The 20,745-nt window shown below is 41.0% G+C and overlaps 1 protein-coding gene across 4 annotated transcripts in view; it reads right to left on the bottom strand.

The window, feature by feature from the left end:
* The window catches only part of ARHGEF19 (Rho guanine nucleotide exchange factor 19), a 93,258-nt gene that overhangs the window by 45,793 nt on the left and 26,720 nt on the right, over nucleotides 1–20,745 (bottom strand). For 3 of the 4 annotated variants that reach the window (XM_088463238.1, XM_088463241.1, XM_088463242.1), the window contains exon 1: nucleotides 5,223–5,338. The exons of the other annotated variant lie outside the window; for it this stretch is intronic. In XM_088463238.1, the coding sequence (XP_088319364.1) occupies nucleotides 5,223–5,323 (101 nt within the window). In that variant the 5' untranslated portion in view covers nucleotides 5,324–5,338. Of the gene's footprint in view, nucleotides 1–5,222; nucleotides 5,339–20,745 lie in introns of those variants that run through there. 4 annotated transcript variants of the gene reach the window in all.

Below are 20,745 nucleotides of genomic sequence, written 5' to 3'. Positions count from 1 at the left end.
TTCATCCCAGACACACAGACATACATCCTACACACACTTATATCATACATCCTACACGCACTTATATCATACATCCTACACACACTTATATTATATATCCCACACACACAGACATAAATCCCACACACACTTATATCATACATCCTACACACACTTATATCATACATCCTACACACACTTATATCATACATCCCACACACACACATATATCATTTATCCCACACACACAGACATACATCCTACACAAACTTATATCATACATCCTACACACACTTATATCATACATCCCACACACACATATATCATTCATCCCACACACACAGACATATATCCTACACACACTTATATCATATATCCTACACACGCTTATATCATACATCCTACACACACTTATATCATACATCCCACACACACATATATCATTCATTCCACACACACAGACATACAACCTACACACACTTATATCATACATCCCACACACACATATATCATTCATCCCACACACACAGACATACATCCCACACACACTTATATCATACATCCCACACACACTTATATCATACATCCTACACACACTTATATCATACATCCCACACACACTTATATCATACATCCCACACACACTTATATCATACATCCTACACACACTTATATCATACATCCCACACACACATATATCATTCATCCCACACACACATATATCATTCATCCCACACACACAGACATACATCCTACACACACTTATATCATACATCCTACACACACTTATATCATACATCCCACACACATAAATCATGCATCCCACACACAGACATACATCCCACACACACATATATCATTTATCCCACACACACAAATATCATACATCCCACACCCACACAAATATAATACATCCCACACACACAAATATCATACATCCCACACACACATATATCATACATCCCACACACACATATATCATACATCCCAAACACACTTATATCATTCATCCCACACACACAGACATACATCCTACACACACTTACATCATACATCCTACACACACTTATATCATATATCCCACACACACAGACATACATCCCACACACACTTATATCATACATCCTACACACACTTATATCATACATCCTACACACACTTATATCATACATCCCACACACACATATATCATTCATCCCACACACACAGACATACATCCTACACACACTTATATCATACATCCTACACACACATATATCATTCATCCCACACACACAGATATACATCCTACACACACTTATATCATACATCCTACACACACTTATATCATACATCCTACACACACTTATATCATACATCCCACACACACATATATCATTCATCCCACACACACAGACATACAACCTACACACACTTATATCATACATCCCACACACACATATATCATTCATCCCACACACACAGACATACATCCCACACACACTTATATCATACATCCTACACACACTTATATCATACATCACACACACACATATATCATTCATCCCACACACACAGACATACATCCTACACACACTTATATCATACATCCTACACACATTTATATCATACATCCTACACACACTTATATCATACATCCCACACACACATATATCATTCATCCCACACACACAGACATACAACCTACACACACTTATATCATACATCCCACACACACATATATCATTCATCCCACACACACAGACATACATCCCACACACACTTATATCATACATCCCACACACACTTATATCATACATCCTACACACACTTATATCATACATCCTACACACACAGACATACATCCCACACACACTTATATCATACATCCCACACACACTTATATCATACAGCCTACACACACTTATATCATTCATCCTACACACACATATATCATACATCCCACACACACACAGACATACATCCTACACACACTTATATCATACATCCTACACACACTTATATCATACATCCTACACACACTTATATCATACATCCCACACACACAGACATACATCCTACACACACTTATATCATACATCCTACACACACTTATATCATACATCCTACACACACTTATATCATACATCCCACACACAGACATACATCCTACACACACTTATATTATACATCCCACACACACTTATATCATACATCCTACACACACTTATATCATACATCCCACACACACATATATCATACATCCCACACACAGACATACATCCTACACACACTTATATCATACATCCTACACACACTTATATCATACATCCTACACACACTTATATCATACATCCCACACACACAGACATACATCCTACACACACTTATATCATACATCCTACACACACTTATATCATACATCCTACACACACATATATATCATACATCCCACACACACAGAGAGATACATCCCACACACACTTATATCATACATCCTACACACACTTATATCATACATCCTACACACACATATATCATACATCCTACACACACTTATATCATTCATCCCACACACACAGACATACATCCTACACACACATATATCATTCATCCCACACACACATATATCATACATCCCACACACACACAGACATACATCCCACACACACAGACATACATCCTACACACACATATATCATACATCCCACACACACTTATATTATACATCCCACACACACTTATATCATACATCCTACACACACTTATATCATACATCCCACACACACATATATCATTCAGCCCACACACACAGACATACATCCTACACACACTTATATCATACATCCCACACACACTTATATCATGCATCCTACACACACTTATATCATACATCCTACACACACTTATATCATACATCCCACACACACAGACATACAACCTACACACACTTATATCATACACCCCCCATACACATATATCATTCATCCCACACACACAGACATACATCCCACACACACTTATATCATACATCCCACACACACTTATATCATACATCCTACACACACTTATATCATACATCCTACACACACAGACATACATCCCACACACACTTATATCATACATCCCACACACACTTATATCATACATCCTACACACACTTATATCATACATCCCACACACACAGACATACATCCTACACACACTTATATCATACATCCTACACACACTTATATCATACATCCTACACACACATATACCATACATCCCACACACAGACATACATCCTACACACACTTATATTATACATCCCACACACACTTATATCATACATCCTACACACACTTATATCATACATCCCACACACACATATATCATACATCCCACACACAGACATACATCCTACACACACTTATATCATACATCCTACACACACTTATATCATACATCCTACACACACTTATATCATACATCCCACACACACAGACATACATCCTACACACACTTATATCATACATCCTACACACACTTATATCATACATCCTACACACACATATATATCATACATCCCACACACACAGAGAGATACATCCCACACACACTTATATCATACATCCTACACACACTTATATCATACATCCTACACACACATATATCATACATCCTACACACACTTATATCATTCATCCCACACACACAGACATACATCCTACACACACATATATCATTCATCCCACACACACATATATCATACATCCCACACACACACAGACATACATCCCACACACACAGACATACATCCTACACACACATATATCATACATCCCACACACACTTATATTATACATCCCACACACACTTATATCATACATCCTACACACACTTATATCATACATCCCACACACACATATATCATTCAGCCCACACACACAGACATACATCCTACACACACTTATATCATACATCCCACACACACTTATATCATGCATCCTACACACACTTATATCATACATCCTACACACACTTATATCATACATCCCACACACACATATATCATTCATCCCACACACACAGACATACAACCTACACACACTTATATCATACACCCCCCATACACATATATCATTCATCCCACACACACAGACATACATCCCACACACACTTATATCATACATCCCACACACACTTATATCATACATCCTACACACACTTATATCATACATCCTACACACACAGACATACATCCCACACACACTTATATCATACATCCCACACACACTTATATCATACATCCTACACACACTTATATCATTCATCCCACACACACATATATCATACATCCCACACACACACGGACATACATCCTACACACACTTATATCATACATCCTACACACACTTATATCATACATCCCACACACACATATATCATACATCCCACACACACACAGACATACATCCTACACACACTTATATCATACATCCCACACACACAGACATACATCCTACACACACTTATATCATACATCCTACACACACTTATATCATACATCCTACACACACATATATTATACATCCCACACACACAGACATACATCCTACACACACTTATATCATACATCCTACACACACATATATCATTCATCCCACACACACAGACATACATCCTACACACACTTATATCATACATCCTACACACACTTATATCATACATCCTACACACACACAGACATACATCCCACACACACTTATATCATACATCCCACACACACAGACATACATCCTACACACACTTATATCATACATCCTACACACACTTATATCATACATCCTACACACACATATATCATACATCCTACACACACTTATATCATACATCCCACACACACATATATCATTCATCCCGCACACAAAGACATACATCCTACACACACTTATATCATGCATCCTACACACACTTATATCATACATCCTACACACACATATATCATACATCCTACACACACATATCATACATCCTACACACACTTATATCATACATCCCACACACACATATATCATTCATCCCGCACACACAGACATACAACCTACACACACATATATCATGCATCCTACACACACTTATATCATACATGCTACACACACTTATATCATACATCCCACACACACATATATCATTCATCCCACACACACATATATCATACATCCCACACACACAGACATACATCCCACACACATATATCATATATCATACATCCCACATACAGATATAGTGTATGACACCTCCTTCTCTTGGTGTATTTTCCTGTCTGTCGGCTGAGGTTGGAGTTTGGGCAGATCCTACATAAGGTTACATAACAGAACATAAGTCAGCAATATTTAATTAAAAAGGAAAAAAATGTAAATGATGCAAAACAAATAGATTTTTCTGTGGCCGGAATGTGTTCCCCATCCAGGAGCGTCTCTAGCCGTAGACGCCAGGAGAGTTCTGTGGCTGCGCCCATGGGCTGCAGACCCGCTGTCAGAGATCCCTCTCAACACACTTTCCATTTCTTGGGTTGTTACGTTTGGGGAACAACTGGACACATTGATGATAGAGGGCAGTGGGGGTAAATCCCTTCATTTACTGCAGGATCAGAGAAATAGAGGTTTTCCCTCATCACCGTCCTCTCGCAAGTAATTCTGAGAAGCACAGAAGTATTGGCCATGGCAGAAGTTTGGTGGGTCCAAATTCAAGCAGTCCCTCCGTTTCTACAGGAATAAGGAAAGCCAGTGACTATCATTAGGAACGGCATCCATAGAATCCTGCAGGGAGCGGGAGTATGCGGGAATGTGGGTGCTCGCCACTAATGATCAATCACCAACACGTAGATATATACTCATACCACCCACACCAAGATATACTGTATCCTTGTATCACCCACATATAGATATATTCTAATATCACCCCCACACAGATATATCCTCATATCACCCACACACAGATATATCCTCATATCACCCACACACAGATATATCCTCATATCACCCACACAGATATATCCTCATATCACCCACACTGAGATATATCCTCATATCACCCACACACAGATATATCTTCATATCACCCACACACAGATATATCCTCATATCACCCACACACAGATATATTCTAATATCACCCCCACACATATATCCTCATATCACCCACACACAGATATATCCTCATATCACCCACACACAGATATATCCTCATATCACCCACACACAGATATATCCTCATATCACCCCCACACATATATATCCTCATATCACCCACACACAGATATATTCTCATATCACCCCCACACAGATATATCTTCATATCACCCCCACACAGATATATCCTCATATCACCCACACACAGATATATCCTCATATAACCTCCACACAGATATATCCTCATATCACCCACACACAGATATATTCTAATATCACCCCCACACAGATATATCCTCATATCACCCCCACACAGATATATCCTCATATCACCCACACACAGATATATCCTCATATCACCCCCACACAGATATATCCTCATATCACCCACACACAGATATATCCTCATATAACCCACACACAGATATATCCTCATATCACTCACACTCAGATATATCCTCATATCACCACCACACACAGATATATCCTCATATCACCCACACACAGATATATCCTCATATCACCCACACAGAGATATATCCTCATATCACCACCACACACAGATATATCCTCATATCACCCACACACAGATATATTCTCATATCACCCACACACAGATATATCCTCATATCACCCACACACAGATATATCTTCATATCACCCCCACACAGATATATCCTCATATCACCCACACACAGATATATCCTCATATCACCCCCACACACAGATATATCTTCATATCACCCCCACACAGATATATCCTCATATCACCCACACACAGATATATTCTCATATCACCCACACACAGATATATTTTCATATCACCCACACACAGATATATCCTCATATCACCCCCACACAGATATATCCTCATATCACCACCACACACAGATATATCCTCATATCACCCCCACACAGATATATCCTCATATCACCCACACACAGATATATCCTCATATCACCCCCACACAGATATATCCTCATATCACCCCCACACAGATATATCCTCATATCACCCACACACAGATATATTCTCATATCACCCCCACACAGATATATCCTCATATCACCACCACACACAGATATATCCTCATATCACTCACACACAGATATATCCTAATATCACCCACACACAGATATATCCTCATATCACCACCACACACAGATATATCCTCATATCACCCACACACAGATATATCCTCATTTCACCCCCACACATATATATCCTCATATCACCCACACACAGTTATATCCTCATATCACCCACACACAGATATATCCTCATATCACACACACACAGATATATCCTCATATCACCCACACACAGATATATTCCACAAGTGCCAAAGGGCAGGCATGCTGGCACCTGTAGTCCCACTGTAAAATACAATAGTTTCCTTATATTTCTCACTTTTTGACCCTGTACCCAATGCTCCAGGGGTGTGGGGAAGAGCCCAGGGCTGCAGACCAAGCCTGTTTTTTTTGGGGGGGGGACTGCTTCTTGGGGGGGGTCCCATCTCCCCTGAGATCCCCGGCTTGGCCCGACCGGCTTGGGCTGATAATGCTTTAGCCACGGAGCCCCGGTGAAAGGGTCTCCGGGCTGTAGCATTACAGCCGGGCCATTTTGGGTCCGGTGCTGGTTTTAATTATAGGGGGACCCCTTCGCATTTTTTTCCCCCCTATAATTAAAACCAGGACTGCACCTGTAGCCAGGTGCTGGTTCCTAAATTACGGTGGAACCCTACTCATTTTGTTTCCCGTAATTTTAGGCACCAGGACTGGCTGGCAAGTCTGGGGCTGGTTAGGCTTTTTGGGGGGACCCTATGTCAGTTTTTAAAAAAAAACATTTAACCCGGTTTTTTAACAGTAGACCACACAAAAAGCTCTCACATATCTCACTGATAATCTCGGGTGAGTAATCTCATCTAAACTCTCAATTTGGTGGAAAAAAATCGATCTGCTTCACCATCGGAAAACTCACTTTCAGATAAACTCACTTCTTAGTAAATTTGTGAGTTGTTAAAGGATAAACTCACCCGAGTATTGGTGAAGCAAAGTGAGTTTAAAAAAAAAAAAAAAACTTCCCCTAATCAAGGTCAACCGGCTTTTTTTGAGAGGATTCTGGATAATGTTGACTTCAACAGGGAACCCTGATAGTAGGTGGGGACTTTGGACCACCTCCAGGACACTTCCTCAGGTTCTTCAACGACCCCTTGCCGCACGTCAAGACGGTTGAGACGTTTGCTCCATACTCATCAGCTGTCCGATATTTGGCGCATATTTCACCCCACGGAGAGGGATTATACCTATTATTCTAGTCCGCATAAGTCTTATTCTAGAATAGACTATGTATTGCTGGGACATAGACACCTACACCTAGTCCGGGCATCTTCTATAGAAATAACAACTTGGTCAGATCATGCTCTTGTTACTATAGACCTGTCACTTGGACCTTCTGACCCTACCTATAGAACATGGCGTTTTAATGAATCCCTATTATCTGACCCTTACTGTAAATCTCAGATGGAGGAGGCTATTGATGTTTACCTAGACTGTAATATTACTCCTGATGTCTCGAGCCTCCCTGTTTGGGAAGCTCGTAAGTGCGTTATTAGGGGTAAATGCATTCAATTGGGCTCCTACTTAAAAAAACAAAGGGGGAACCAAATAGAAGGATTACTGCAACAGATACAGACCTTGGAGATGGCACATAAATCTTCCCTTTCCTCTGCTGTATATGCTGATTTAGTCAAGACCCGAACGGCACTATATAAGATCCTTCTGGACAAAGTTAAACACTCATTTAGGAAGTGCCGTAGTAGGTATTATAGGTGGGGTAACAAGCCCGGTAAAATGCTTGCTAGAGCCCTGAGGACTCAAATAGCTCGTTCTTTTATCTCCTCTAATAAGGATGAGAAGGGTCGGGTCTTCCACGATACTGGTCAGATTGCAAGAGCTTTCTGCTCTTATTATTCCTCACTGTATAATCTCTCTCCCCCCCTGACCTACCCTGACATTAGTGAGAAACAACGAGCCATCGAGGTATACCTTTCTAGAAACGGGTTCCCTAAACTTGCTGACTTTGATAAGGAGGAACTGGAAAAGCCGTTTACTCTGCTTGAGCTGGAGGAGGCAATTAAATCCTCCCCATCGGGGAAAAGTCTGGGCCCAGACAGCTTTACTATCAACTATTATAAGGCCTTCAGAGATAAAATAGCTCCTATACTTTTGCAAGCCTTCAATACTGTCTCGACTGAAACCCCCTTTTCTCGCCAATCCCTGGAGGCGCATATAACGGTTATTCCCAAAGACGACAAGGACCCCTCCCTATGTCCCAGCTACCGCCCAATCTCCCTTCTTAACGTCGATGTTAAATTATTTGCCAAGCTCCTTGCCAATAGATTAAAACACCTCCTACCTTCTCTTATCCATAATGACCAAGTAGGTTTTGTTCCGGGGGAGGAAGCCAGGGACAACACCTACAAAATCATAGCGCTCATCCACCACATCTCAAATACAGATGCTCCAGCTATTTTATTGTCTACAGATGCTGAGAAGGCATTCGATAGAATAGATTGGAGCTTTATGTCAGGGGTGTTGGGTCATTTGGGACTGGGTCCTGTCTGCTTTCAGCGTATCCTTGCCCTCTACCTCTCTCCCTCTGCTCATGTTAGAGTCAATGGCTCCCTATCTGATTCTTTCTCTATTAATAATGGGACTAGACAGGGTTGCCCTCTATCCCCCCTAATTTTTATTCTCTGTATGGAAGCTCTGGCAAGGTCAATCAGGTTTAACCCAGATATATCAGGTTACGGCGAATTTAAACTAGCTGTTTTCGCCGATGATTTATTGGCCACAATCACAAATCCTGTTATCTCGTTACCAAACCTAGTTGATGAATTTAAGATCTTTGGAGACCTCTCTAATTTTAAGGTCAACTACTCTAAATCGGTGGCCGTGAATCTTACGGCAACGCCTCAGATGGTAGCAGGCCTCAAATCAGCGTTTTCATTTACCTGGCATGCTTCTCAACTGAAATATCTGGGTGTCATCACTACTAGGGACCTTTCTCGACTATTTGAGACCAATTTTCCTCCCCTTTTAAATAAAATCCGTTCTGATCTACATCTGTGGAAGTCCAGGCCCTTCTCGTGGTTTGGGAGGTTAGTAGTTCTAAAAATGAATTCTCTTCCCAAGATTCTGTACCTGTTGCAGACCCTACCTATTAAGCTACAGTGTAGTTGGTTTCTAGAGGTCCAAACGTTAATTAGAGAATTTGTTTGGGGAGGTAGTAGACCACATTTGAAATGAGATATTTTGTTTCGCCACAAAGACAGAGGGGGCCTACGTCTCCCTGATATTCGAGGTTACTACCGGGCTTGTCTCCTCCATAGAATTTTAGAATGCCAATCCAGACCAGACTCCACTAAACAATAGGTGCAAATTGAAAACCAGGCACTAGGGATTCCTTTATCACCATGGCTTCCCTCCCTCCCTTGTTCTTCCCATCCTACTATTTTACCCACTTTAAATTGTTGGAAAACTCTGAGACGGTCTCCCTCAATTTCATCACTTCATTCTTCATTCATGTCATTTCTCTTTAACGAACAATTCCCCCCGGGTATGGATGGTAAAGTTTTTCAATCCTGGTTCGAGGTAGGACTCTTTAGAATCGGACAGCTGATGAGTGGAGGTAGTCTTATCCCCTTTGATGAAGTAGGGGAGAAATGGAACCTCCCATCAAGGGAACATTGGCGTTATCTCCAGGTGCGCCATTTTATACGCTCGCTTGCTCCTTTTTTAGTTTTTCGCCTACCTCTTACTCCCTTTGAACAACCCTGTGCCAGCTCAACCCCCCCGACGCATACTATTTCTCTCATTTATAATGTTTTGTCGGCAGACTCTAGCCTGTCGCTACCTAGTTTCACAAAAGTCTGGGACCAAGAGATTGGGGAATATCTAGGCGAAGTTAAGTGGGGAAAAATATTGAAATTAGCCCATGCATGCTCTTCCAATGTTAATGTTGTAGAGACCCAATACAAGCTTCTTTCGCATTGGTACAGATGTACGGACACTCTTTCTAAAATGGGGATAGGTGTGCCAAATATTTGTTGGCGATGTTCTAATGCCCCGGGCATCCCTTTCCATATTTGGTGGCAATGCCCTACTCTCCAATCTTTTTGGAAGGAGGTTCTTACCCTATCTGAAAAATTTTTAGGTGAAGCAGTCCCTACAGAACCTCTGTTTTGGTTGTTCCATTTATCGTCCAGACCCCCCTCAAAATATAAGAAATCTCTGTTGTGCCATTTGAATAATGCAGCTAAAGCAGTTATCCCGGTAAGATGGTGTTCCTCTTCTCCAACGGTGATGGACTGGTTCAACAGAATACATTTTTATATGGATATAGATGATATACTGACCTGCTGACGGGGGTTATGAGTCCTTTGGAAACACCTGGTTCCGTTGGATGGATTTTAAGGACTCGGATACCTTTAAGGCTATTCTTTCCTGCTCACCCTCTTATATTTTATGGGTATGTTTCCCAGTGTGTCACATTAAGGCCTCTATTGCTATTTTGTCCGCTCTGTAATTTCACTCTATATCTATTTTAGGTTTAATTGGTTTTTGTAAATATGAGTTTGCACCTTTGGATCGAAAGTGAGTACTTCTTCCCATCTTTCTCTCCCCCTCCCCTTTCCTTCCCTTTGTCTTGATGTCTTTTTGTTTTTTATTTTCATATTATGCTGAATACAGTATTATTGTTTTTGTAGGTCTGTTTTTCTTTTTTTGTGATTTGATTATTGATGATAGGTAATATGATGTTAGACATTTTTCCAGTGGTTCTGACAAATTAACTGAATGTTTCCTCTTTTTTCTATGTAAGGATAGTTTGGCCACTGTTTATTCTCTTTGCATGTATGTATTATCACGATTTTGTTGAATTTAATAAAATACAATTTGCACTAAAAAAAAACAAAACTTGACCAAACTCTCACCTTAGTAAATTTACCCCATAGTGTGTTCATGATTATAAATTTGTTAGTAAATATCGACATGATTGAGGAGGTAGAGCTGAAACTAAGAATGACATCACTGATGATGACCAAGTATATAAGCTACTCGCAGATGCGGCATTACATCGCATGGGGTAATTACATCATCATGCATCCATCCTCCCAAGTGACTGGGGTGTGAGAGGGTTGTCTACAGTCCTGGGAGAAACTCCCAAATTCGAGAGTATGGGTCAAATTATTATACATGTTGGTAGTGTCTAATAAGCCTTCTGCCCCTTCATGATGTACTGTAACATAAACGACACAGGAGCTCGCTGTGTCCTGCAATTTAGATGTCTGTACAGTGAATTATTGCTCTTGACAAGCAGAGGTCAGGGTGCAGGAAATGAGGTCAGTACTGGTTCTAGGTCAGGGTTATTAGCAAGACAGTGAAATGTCTAATGGAAAAGGTCAGAGCTGCAAATACTAATAATATCAGAGCCCGAGGCATCGCTGTCTCACTGATTCCAGGGGGGGAATTAGACATAGCAGTATTCCTCCTCCGCTGTCCCTGGGTGAGACAGGGATTGTGGGATGTTCATGTTATATGGCTGCTTAGTCAGGCTCCTCAATCAAAATGGCTGCAAAATACTGCAGCCTGTGATAGGGAGGGGACAAGCGATTGGGGCATGGTCTAGGTGCATGACTCCGCCTACATGTGCACACTGTGGCTGATTCAGCATTGCACGTAAGTACAATGCCGAACGCAGATTCCCGATTATCGGATTGTCTGCCCTGTTTTCCGGGAGCGTCCAGGCCATGGGCTGCATCCGCGCAGTTTCCTGGCCTTGCAAGCTGGCCAGCCTGCGTAAACTGATGCTTACTCAACTGGCTGGCGCTTTCCACCATCGCAACCGATGGTCAGACACCTCCTGCTGCATCTGCATATTTGAAAGGATGGAATTGCAAAGCTGAATTCTCAATCACCGCCAAAATTAGGTTTTGTTTTGTGGGATGAGATTATGTAACTGAGGGAAAGGGATGGAGAAGGTGCATTGAAGGGGTTGCTCACTGTTTTGCCTGATCGCTCAGCATTTTGTCTCCAATATGGGATGAGTTTTGCCCTAGACCCTCTTTGCATAGAAAAGCACAAGTGCAATTCAACTAATGCAATAAGAACATTGAGATAAATAATAGACACACAGGTAATAGAGACAGTCCACATCTCCCCTCACATTTATGATTAAACAGCCAGATTCAGAGGTGCACGCAATTCGAACGGCATGCCGATGTTCACGTAGATTAACAACAATCAGAACCACAACAGTATACAACCTAAACATAACATCATGCTACAATCAGAAACACAACAGCATGCTACAATCAGAAACACATACAACCTAAGCACAACAGCATGCTACAATCAGAAACAGCAGCATGCTACAATCAGAAACAAAACAGCATGCTACAACCTAAATACAACATGCTACAATCAGAAACACAACAGCATGCTACAATCAGAAACAACAGCATGCTACAATCAGAAACACAACATCATGCTACAGTCAGAAACACAACAGCATGCTACAATCAGAAACAACAGCATGCTACAATCAGAAACAACAGCATGCTACAATCAGAAACACAACATCATGCTACAATCAGAAACACAACAGCATGCTACAATCAGAAACAACAGCATGCTACAATCAGAAACAAAACAGCATGCTACAACCTAAATACAACATGCTACAATCAGAAACACAAAATCATGCTACTATCAGAAACAACAGCATGCTACAATCAGAAACAAAACAGCATGATACAACCTAAATACAACATGCTACAATCAGAAACAAAACAGCATAATACAATCTAAATACAACATGCTACAATCAGAAACACAACAACATGCTACAATCAGAAACACAGCAGCATGCTACAATCAGAAACACAACAGCATGCTACAATCAGAAACAACAGCATGCTACAATCAGAAACACAACAACATGCTACAATCAGAAACACAACAGCATGCTACAATCAGAAACACAACATCATGCTACAATCAGAAACACAACATCATGCTACAGTCAGAAACACAACAGCATGCTACAATCAGAAACACAACAGCATGCTACAATCAGAAACAAAAGCATGCTACAATCAGAAACACAACAACATGCTACAATCAGAAACACAACAGCATGCTACAATCAGAAACACAACAGCATGCTACAATCAGAAACAACAGCATGCTACAATTAGAAACACAGCAGCATGCAACAACCTAAACACAAACACATGCTACTGTACAATTAGAAACACAACATCATACTACAACCTAAACACATTATGCTACAACCAGAAACGACAGTATGCTACAATCTAAATACAACATTATGCTACAGCCAGAAACATAACAGCATTTGAGTGCAAGCAAAAGAGTGTGAATCCTTTACAAAGCATGAAATGTAACAGCAAAGATTAATCAGCCCGGAGTGTTAAGGCACACATCCACTAGACGATTTCTCTGAGCGATTGAACAATAACAATATCGTTATCGTTCAATCGCTCATGAATCATGCATTAATCGGGCACATTAATGTCGGAAACGACCAGAGATGCGCGCTCCCGCTGGTCTTTTACGACATCAATCATGGTCCGAACATGCTGTGCAACCTGACGGTAATGCCAGGTTCAGCATGTTAGGGGATTAATAATGTGCCTACACTGAACGACTTCTCATTCAGTGTAGAAACAGCACAGACTGTCAAACTACTGCATAATTACAATGTCGTAATCGTGTAGTCATTTTTTGGTTGGCATTTGGATGTGTGCCTTTACAGGTAACCGCAGAAAAGATTGTTGATATATTGATTCAGGTACAACAAGGCATTTCAGCTGCAATGATGAATGGTTCACCAAGTTAACCAAATGTGACCCTATCACAATTAAAGGAATTGGCAATCAAGTGCTTACAGCTACAAAAGTAAGAACAATTAAAGCCCGCCTGAAAGTTGAGACTAAAAGTCACAGATCAAAAACGTGCTTTTTGTACTAGAAATGGGAGCCATCAGTGTCCTGGAGCAGAGAGGTCACAGAGTTCACTTCGCTAAAGTGTATTGTGCACAACAGAAGATGGACCGTCAATGTGTCAGCAATTGTACATCCTACATACACAGCACTGTTATGCGATGATGACAACTGAGTCACCGGAACTCTGGCACAGAAGATTTGGTCACCTTGGATACAACAGTGTTCAGAAGCTACAGAATGGGGTGGTCACATGAATGTCAGTAACTGACAGAGAAGAATCTGTATGAGACCTGTAAATCAGGAAAACAAAGTTGTCAGACATTTAAGCCCTGCCCCCTACACGAGAACCTGCAATCGCCACTGAAATTCTCCCCATTCTGCCCACTTCACTAGCAAGTGGGCAGAATGCGGGAGAAATGCCTACTCTACCAGGGGTGCCGGGGCTTACCTGAAAAATTGTGAGCCTCCCGCGACTTCCAGGAGAGGAGGCATGTATACACAACATCATGCCACATCCAGAAACACAGCATACTACAACCTAAACACAACATCATGCTACAATAAGAAACACAACATCATGCTACAATAAGAAACACAACAGCATTCTATAGCCTAAACACGACAGCATGCCACAACCTAAACACAACAACACTCTATAGCCTAAACACAAAAGCATTCCACAACCTAAAGACAACAGTATTCTATAGCCTAAACACGACAGCATGCCGCAACCTAACACAACAGCACTCTATAGCCTAAACACAACAGCATTCTATAGCCTAAACACAACAGCATGTCCCTGAGGAAGGCCGGAAGGCTGCAACGCATTGGACAACATTCAATCAATCTCTGGAACACTCGCTGATATAAGAACACTTACCGGAGTAAGCACTGACAAGAATAGCTGTTCCATGAGATCCTGCAAGATCTCGCAAGGATTCACTCAAATCCAGGAAGCGAAAGACCAACCAAAGTATCCAGGAAGTGTGCACACGGCACACACCATAACTGCCTCCGTACGGCCGCAGTGATCGATAGCCGGTGACCACGTGATCAACTGTGATCGTGGTTCCGGTGGTCTCGCTGCATCTGGTGAATCAATGGGACCTATAGAGAGTGTGTAACTTGGCACACACTCCAACGGAGGCGGAGAGACTGTGTACCTGAAAGAACCTTTCACACAAGGATTAACATCGACAGCAAGAAGAAGGGTAAGTTGTCGGACCGGAGGGCATGGGACGCCGCCCCTGCAGAGCGCAACCCCCCCAGGACATTAATTCCTTCTGCAATATATATTATTTACAATTTTTCCTATATTTAAAGGACATTGTTTATTATTTTATCCCCCCCCATTTTTTCTACGTTCATTTGACCATATACTTATATACTACCCATTCCCTGTACCATATCCTGCATACATTACTCCTCAAATTAGAGAGCATTGTGACTTCTAAATTGATTTGTTGTAGTATGTACTAGATCCATTAAAACCACCTAAATATTATCCCTGTGAGCTTAGTATTATTAGATCTACATACACATATTGGTTGTCACATTAGGCACCTACAGAATTACGCAAACTAGCGCAGACACTATAATTATATGTATTATTATAGCCTAAACGCAACAGCATTTTATAGCCTAAACACAACAGCATGCCACAACCTAAACACAACAGCATTCTATAGCCTAAACACAACAGCATTTTATAGCCTAAACACAACAGCATTATATAACCTAAACACAACAGCATTTTATAGCTTAAACACAACAGCATTCTATAGCCTAAACACAACAGCATTTTATAGCCTAAACACAACAGCATGCCACAACACAACAGCATTCTATAGCCTAAACACAACAGCATTTTATAGCCTAAACACAACAGCATTCTATAGCCTATACACAACTGCATTTTATAGCCTAAACACAACAGCATTCTATAGCCTGAACACAACAGCATTTTATAGCCTAAACACAACAGCATTTTATAGCCTAAACACAACAGCATGCCACAACACAACAGCATTCTATAGCCTAAACACAACAGCATTTTATAGCCTAAACACAACAGTATTCTATAGCCTGCCCTAAACACAACAGCATTTTATAGCCTAAACACAACAGCATGCCACAACACAACAGCATTCAATAGCCTAAACACGACAGCATGCCACAAACTAAACACAACAGCATTCTATAGCCTAAACACGATAGCATGCCACAACCTAAACACAACAGCATTCTATAGCCTAAACATAACAGCATTTTATAACCTAAACACAACAGCATGCCACAACCTAAACGCAACAGCATTCTATAACCTAAACACAACAGCATGCCACAACCTAAACACAAAAGCATGCCACAACCTAAACACAACAGCATTCTATAACCTAAACACAACAGCATGCCACAACCTAAACACAACAGCATTTTATAACCTAAACACAACAGCATGCCACAACCTAAACACAACAGCATTCTATAAGCTAAACACAACAACATGCCACAACCTAAACACGACAGCATTCTATGACCTAAACACGACAGCATGCCACAGCCTAAACACAACAGCATTCTATAACCTAAACACAACTGCATTCTATAACCTAAACACAACAGCATTCTATAACCTAAACACAACAGCATGCCACAACCTAAACACAACAGCATGCCACAACCTAAATACAAAAGCATGCCACAACATAAACACAACAGCATTCTATAACCTAAACACAACAGCATGCCACAAACTAAACACAACAGCATTCAATAACCTAAACACAACAGCATGCTACAAACTAAACACAACAGCATTCTATAGCCTAAACACGATAGCATGCCACAACCTAAACACAACAGCATTCGATAGCCTAAACATAACAGCATTTTATAACCTAAACACAACAGCATGCCACAACCTAAACGCAACAGCATTCTATAACCTAAACACAACAGCATGCCACAACCTAAACACAAAAGCATGCCACAACCTAAACACAACAGCATTCTATAACCTAAACACAACAGCATGCCACAACCTAAACACAACAGCATTTTATAACCTAAACACAACAGCATGCCACAACCTAAACACAACAGCATTCTATAAGCTAAACACAACAACATGCCACAACCTAAACACGACAGCATTCTATGACCTAAACACAACAGCATGCCACAGCCTAAACACAACAGCATTCTATAACCTAAACACAACTGCATTCTATAACCTAAACACAACAGCATTCTATAACCTAAACACAACAGCATGCCACAACCTAAACACAACAGCATGCCACAACCTAAATACAAAAGCATGCCACAACATAAACACAACAGCATTCTATAGCCTAAACACGATAGCATGCCACAACCTAAACACAACAGCATTCTATAGCCTAAACATAACAGCATTTTATAACCTAAACACAACAGCATGCCACAACCTAAACGCAACAGCATTCTATAACCTAAACACAACAGCATGCCACAACCTAAACACAAAAGCATGCCACAACCTAAACACAACAGCATTCTATAACCTAAACACAACAGCATGCCACAACCTAAACACAACAGCATTTTATAACCTAAACACAACAGCATGCCACAACCTAAACACAACAGCATTCTATAAGCTAAACACAACAACATGCCACAACCTAAACACAACAGCATTCTATGACCTAAACACAACAGCATGCCACAGCCTAAACACAACAGCATTCTATAACCTAAACACAACTGCATTCTATAACCTAAACACAACAGCATTCTAAACCTAAACACAACAGCATGCCACAACCTAAACACAACAGCATGCCACAACCTAAATACAAAAGCATGCCACAACATAAACACAACAGCATTCTATAACCTAAACACAACAGCATGCCACAAACTAAACACAACAGCATTCAATAACCTAAACACAACAGCATGCCACAACCTAAACACAAAAGCATGCCACAACCTAAACACAACAGCATTCTATGACCTAAACACAAGAGCATGCCACAGCCTAAACACAACAGCATTCTATAACCTAAATACAACTGCATTCTATAATCTACACACAACAGCATTCTATAACCTAAACACAACAGCATTCTATAACCTAAACACAACAGCATTCTATAACCTAAACACAACAGCATTCTACAACCTAAACACAACAGCATTCTATAACCTAAACACAACAGCATTCTATAACCTAAACACAACAGCATTCTACAACCTAAACACAACAGCATTCTATAACCTAAACATAACAGCATTCTATAACCTAAACACAACAGCATGCAGCTACATTTTTTCATCATTCCTGCATTATTTATTCAAACTATTTGCTTAATAAGGAGGTTTTACTACAATTTCCACAACATTTATTTCTCTTCAAAGTGCTCCAGGTGTTTGTGTCCTGTCGCTGTGCCCAGGAGCGTGGAAAATCTACCTGCAAAAATCCCATTTATGTGAATGAAGCAGCATTTGGGGAGTGGCTCCTATCTGATTTGCTGCAAATAGCTGTAGGACTCATATAAGTTATGTGAGCCAATATTGAGGGGGCTGCCGCTAATTTATGGAGCTTAGTATTCTTTCACGGCTCTTATATTACTTATTACAGTCATTTGCGGAGGCTTAATAAGATATTTGGGATATTTATTGTTAATCTGTAGTTCCAGACTTTTGGTGCCCAGAATGCAGACGGTGGCTGTCACTGTGACACCTATTGTATTATTATTACTTTACAGTATTATATATACTGTATTTATGTATTTTATAGCTTAGGTACACTGTGCTAGACAGGATAAAGTGTTAGATCCTTTGTGATGCTGGGAATGGAAGAGTAAGTAAAACACAGGGGATACCGCGTGTGCCAGGCCATTCCGCTGTGATGACATAGATACTCGGAGCACACTGGCATGAGTCCTGAGTGTGGCACTCACATTTTCCACCCTGGGGTTTGCTGAGTACAGACTGGCCTGGTACATGGTAATCTCCCTGGCTCCGGCTCAGACCTCCTCACTAAATCCCATAATTATCAGGACATATCACTTCCCCAGTAATTATATACCCAGCAAAAATGCTCTGCATCAGCGTGGAAATACTTACAGCTACAGACCCAGATGAGACGTATAAACAGTAGAGATCTAGGACACCGAGGCTGCCTGCCGGCCGTGGGGGGGGGGGGGGGGCGGGGGGAGGTGGACTGATGTGTATTAATCAACAGTTATATAGCGCACACATATTCTGCAGCGCTTTACAGAAAATATTTGGTCAGTCGCCTACGGATCGCAGTTGCTAAAATGTGCTAGTGCTTACCAAAGTACAGCCGACATAAAGACGCCCACTGCCGCCTTCTCATATCCGTCCAATGTCGCTCTTCTGCGTAATGGTCGGTACCACTGACGTACATCTGACAGTCACGCAGAATTTACAATCACTCTGTGCGTGCGTAATCACAAAGCGATTTCTGCGCACGCACAGTGCAGCTTCTAAACATGCGCGATGGCAGTCACTCAATCTGCCTCCACTGCTGCATCAGTATGTTCCCTACAATATGGACACACATG

This window comes from Taudactylus pleione, unplaced genomic scaffold, assembly GCF_031769625.1.
Source record: "Taudactylus pleione unplaced genomic scaffold, aTauple2 ptg001334l, whole genome shotgun sequence".
Lineage (NCBI taxonomy): Eukaryota > Metazoa > Chordata > Amphibia > Anura > Myobatrachidae > Taudactylus > Taudactylus pleione.
This window is presented reverse-complemented; position numbering and strand designations above follow the sequence as displayed.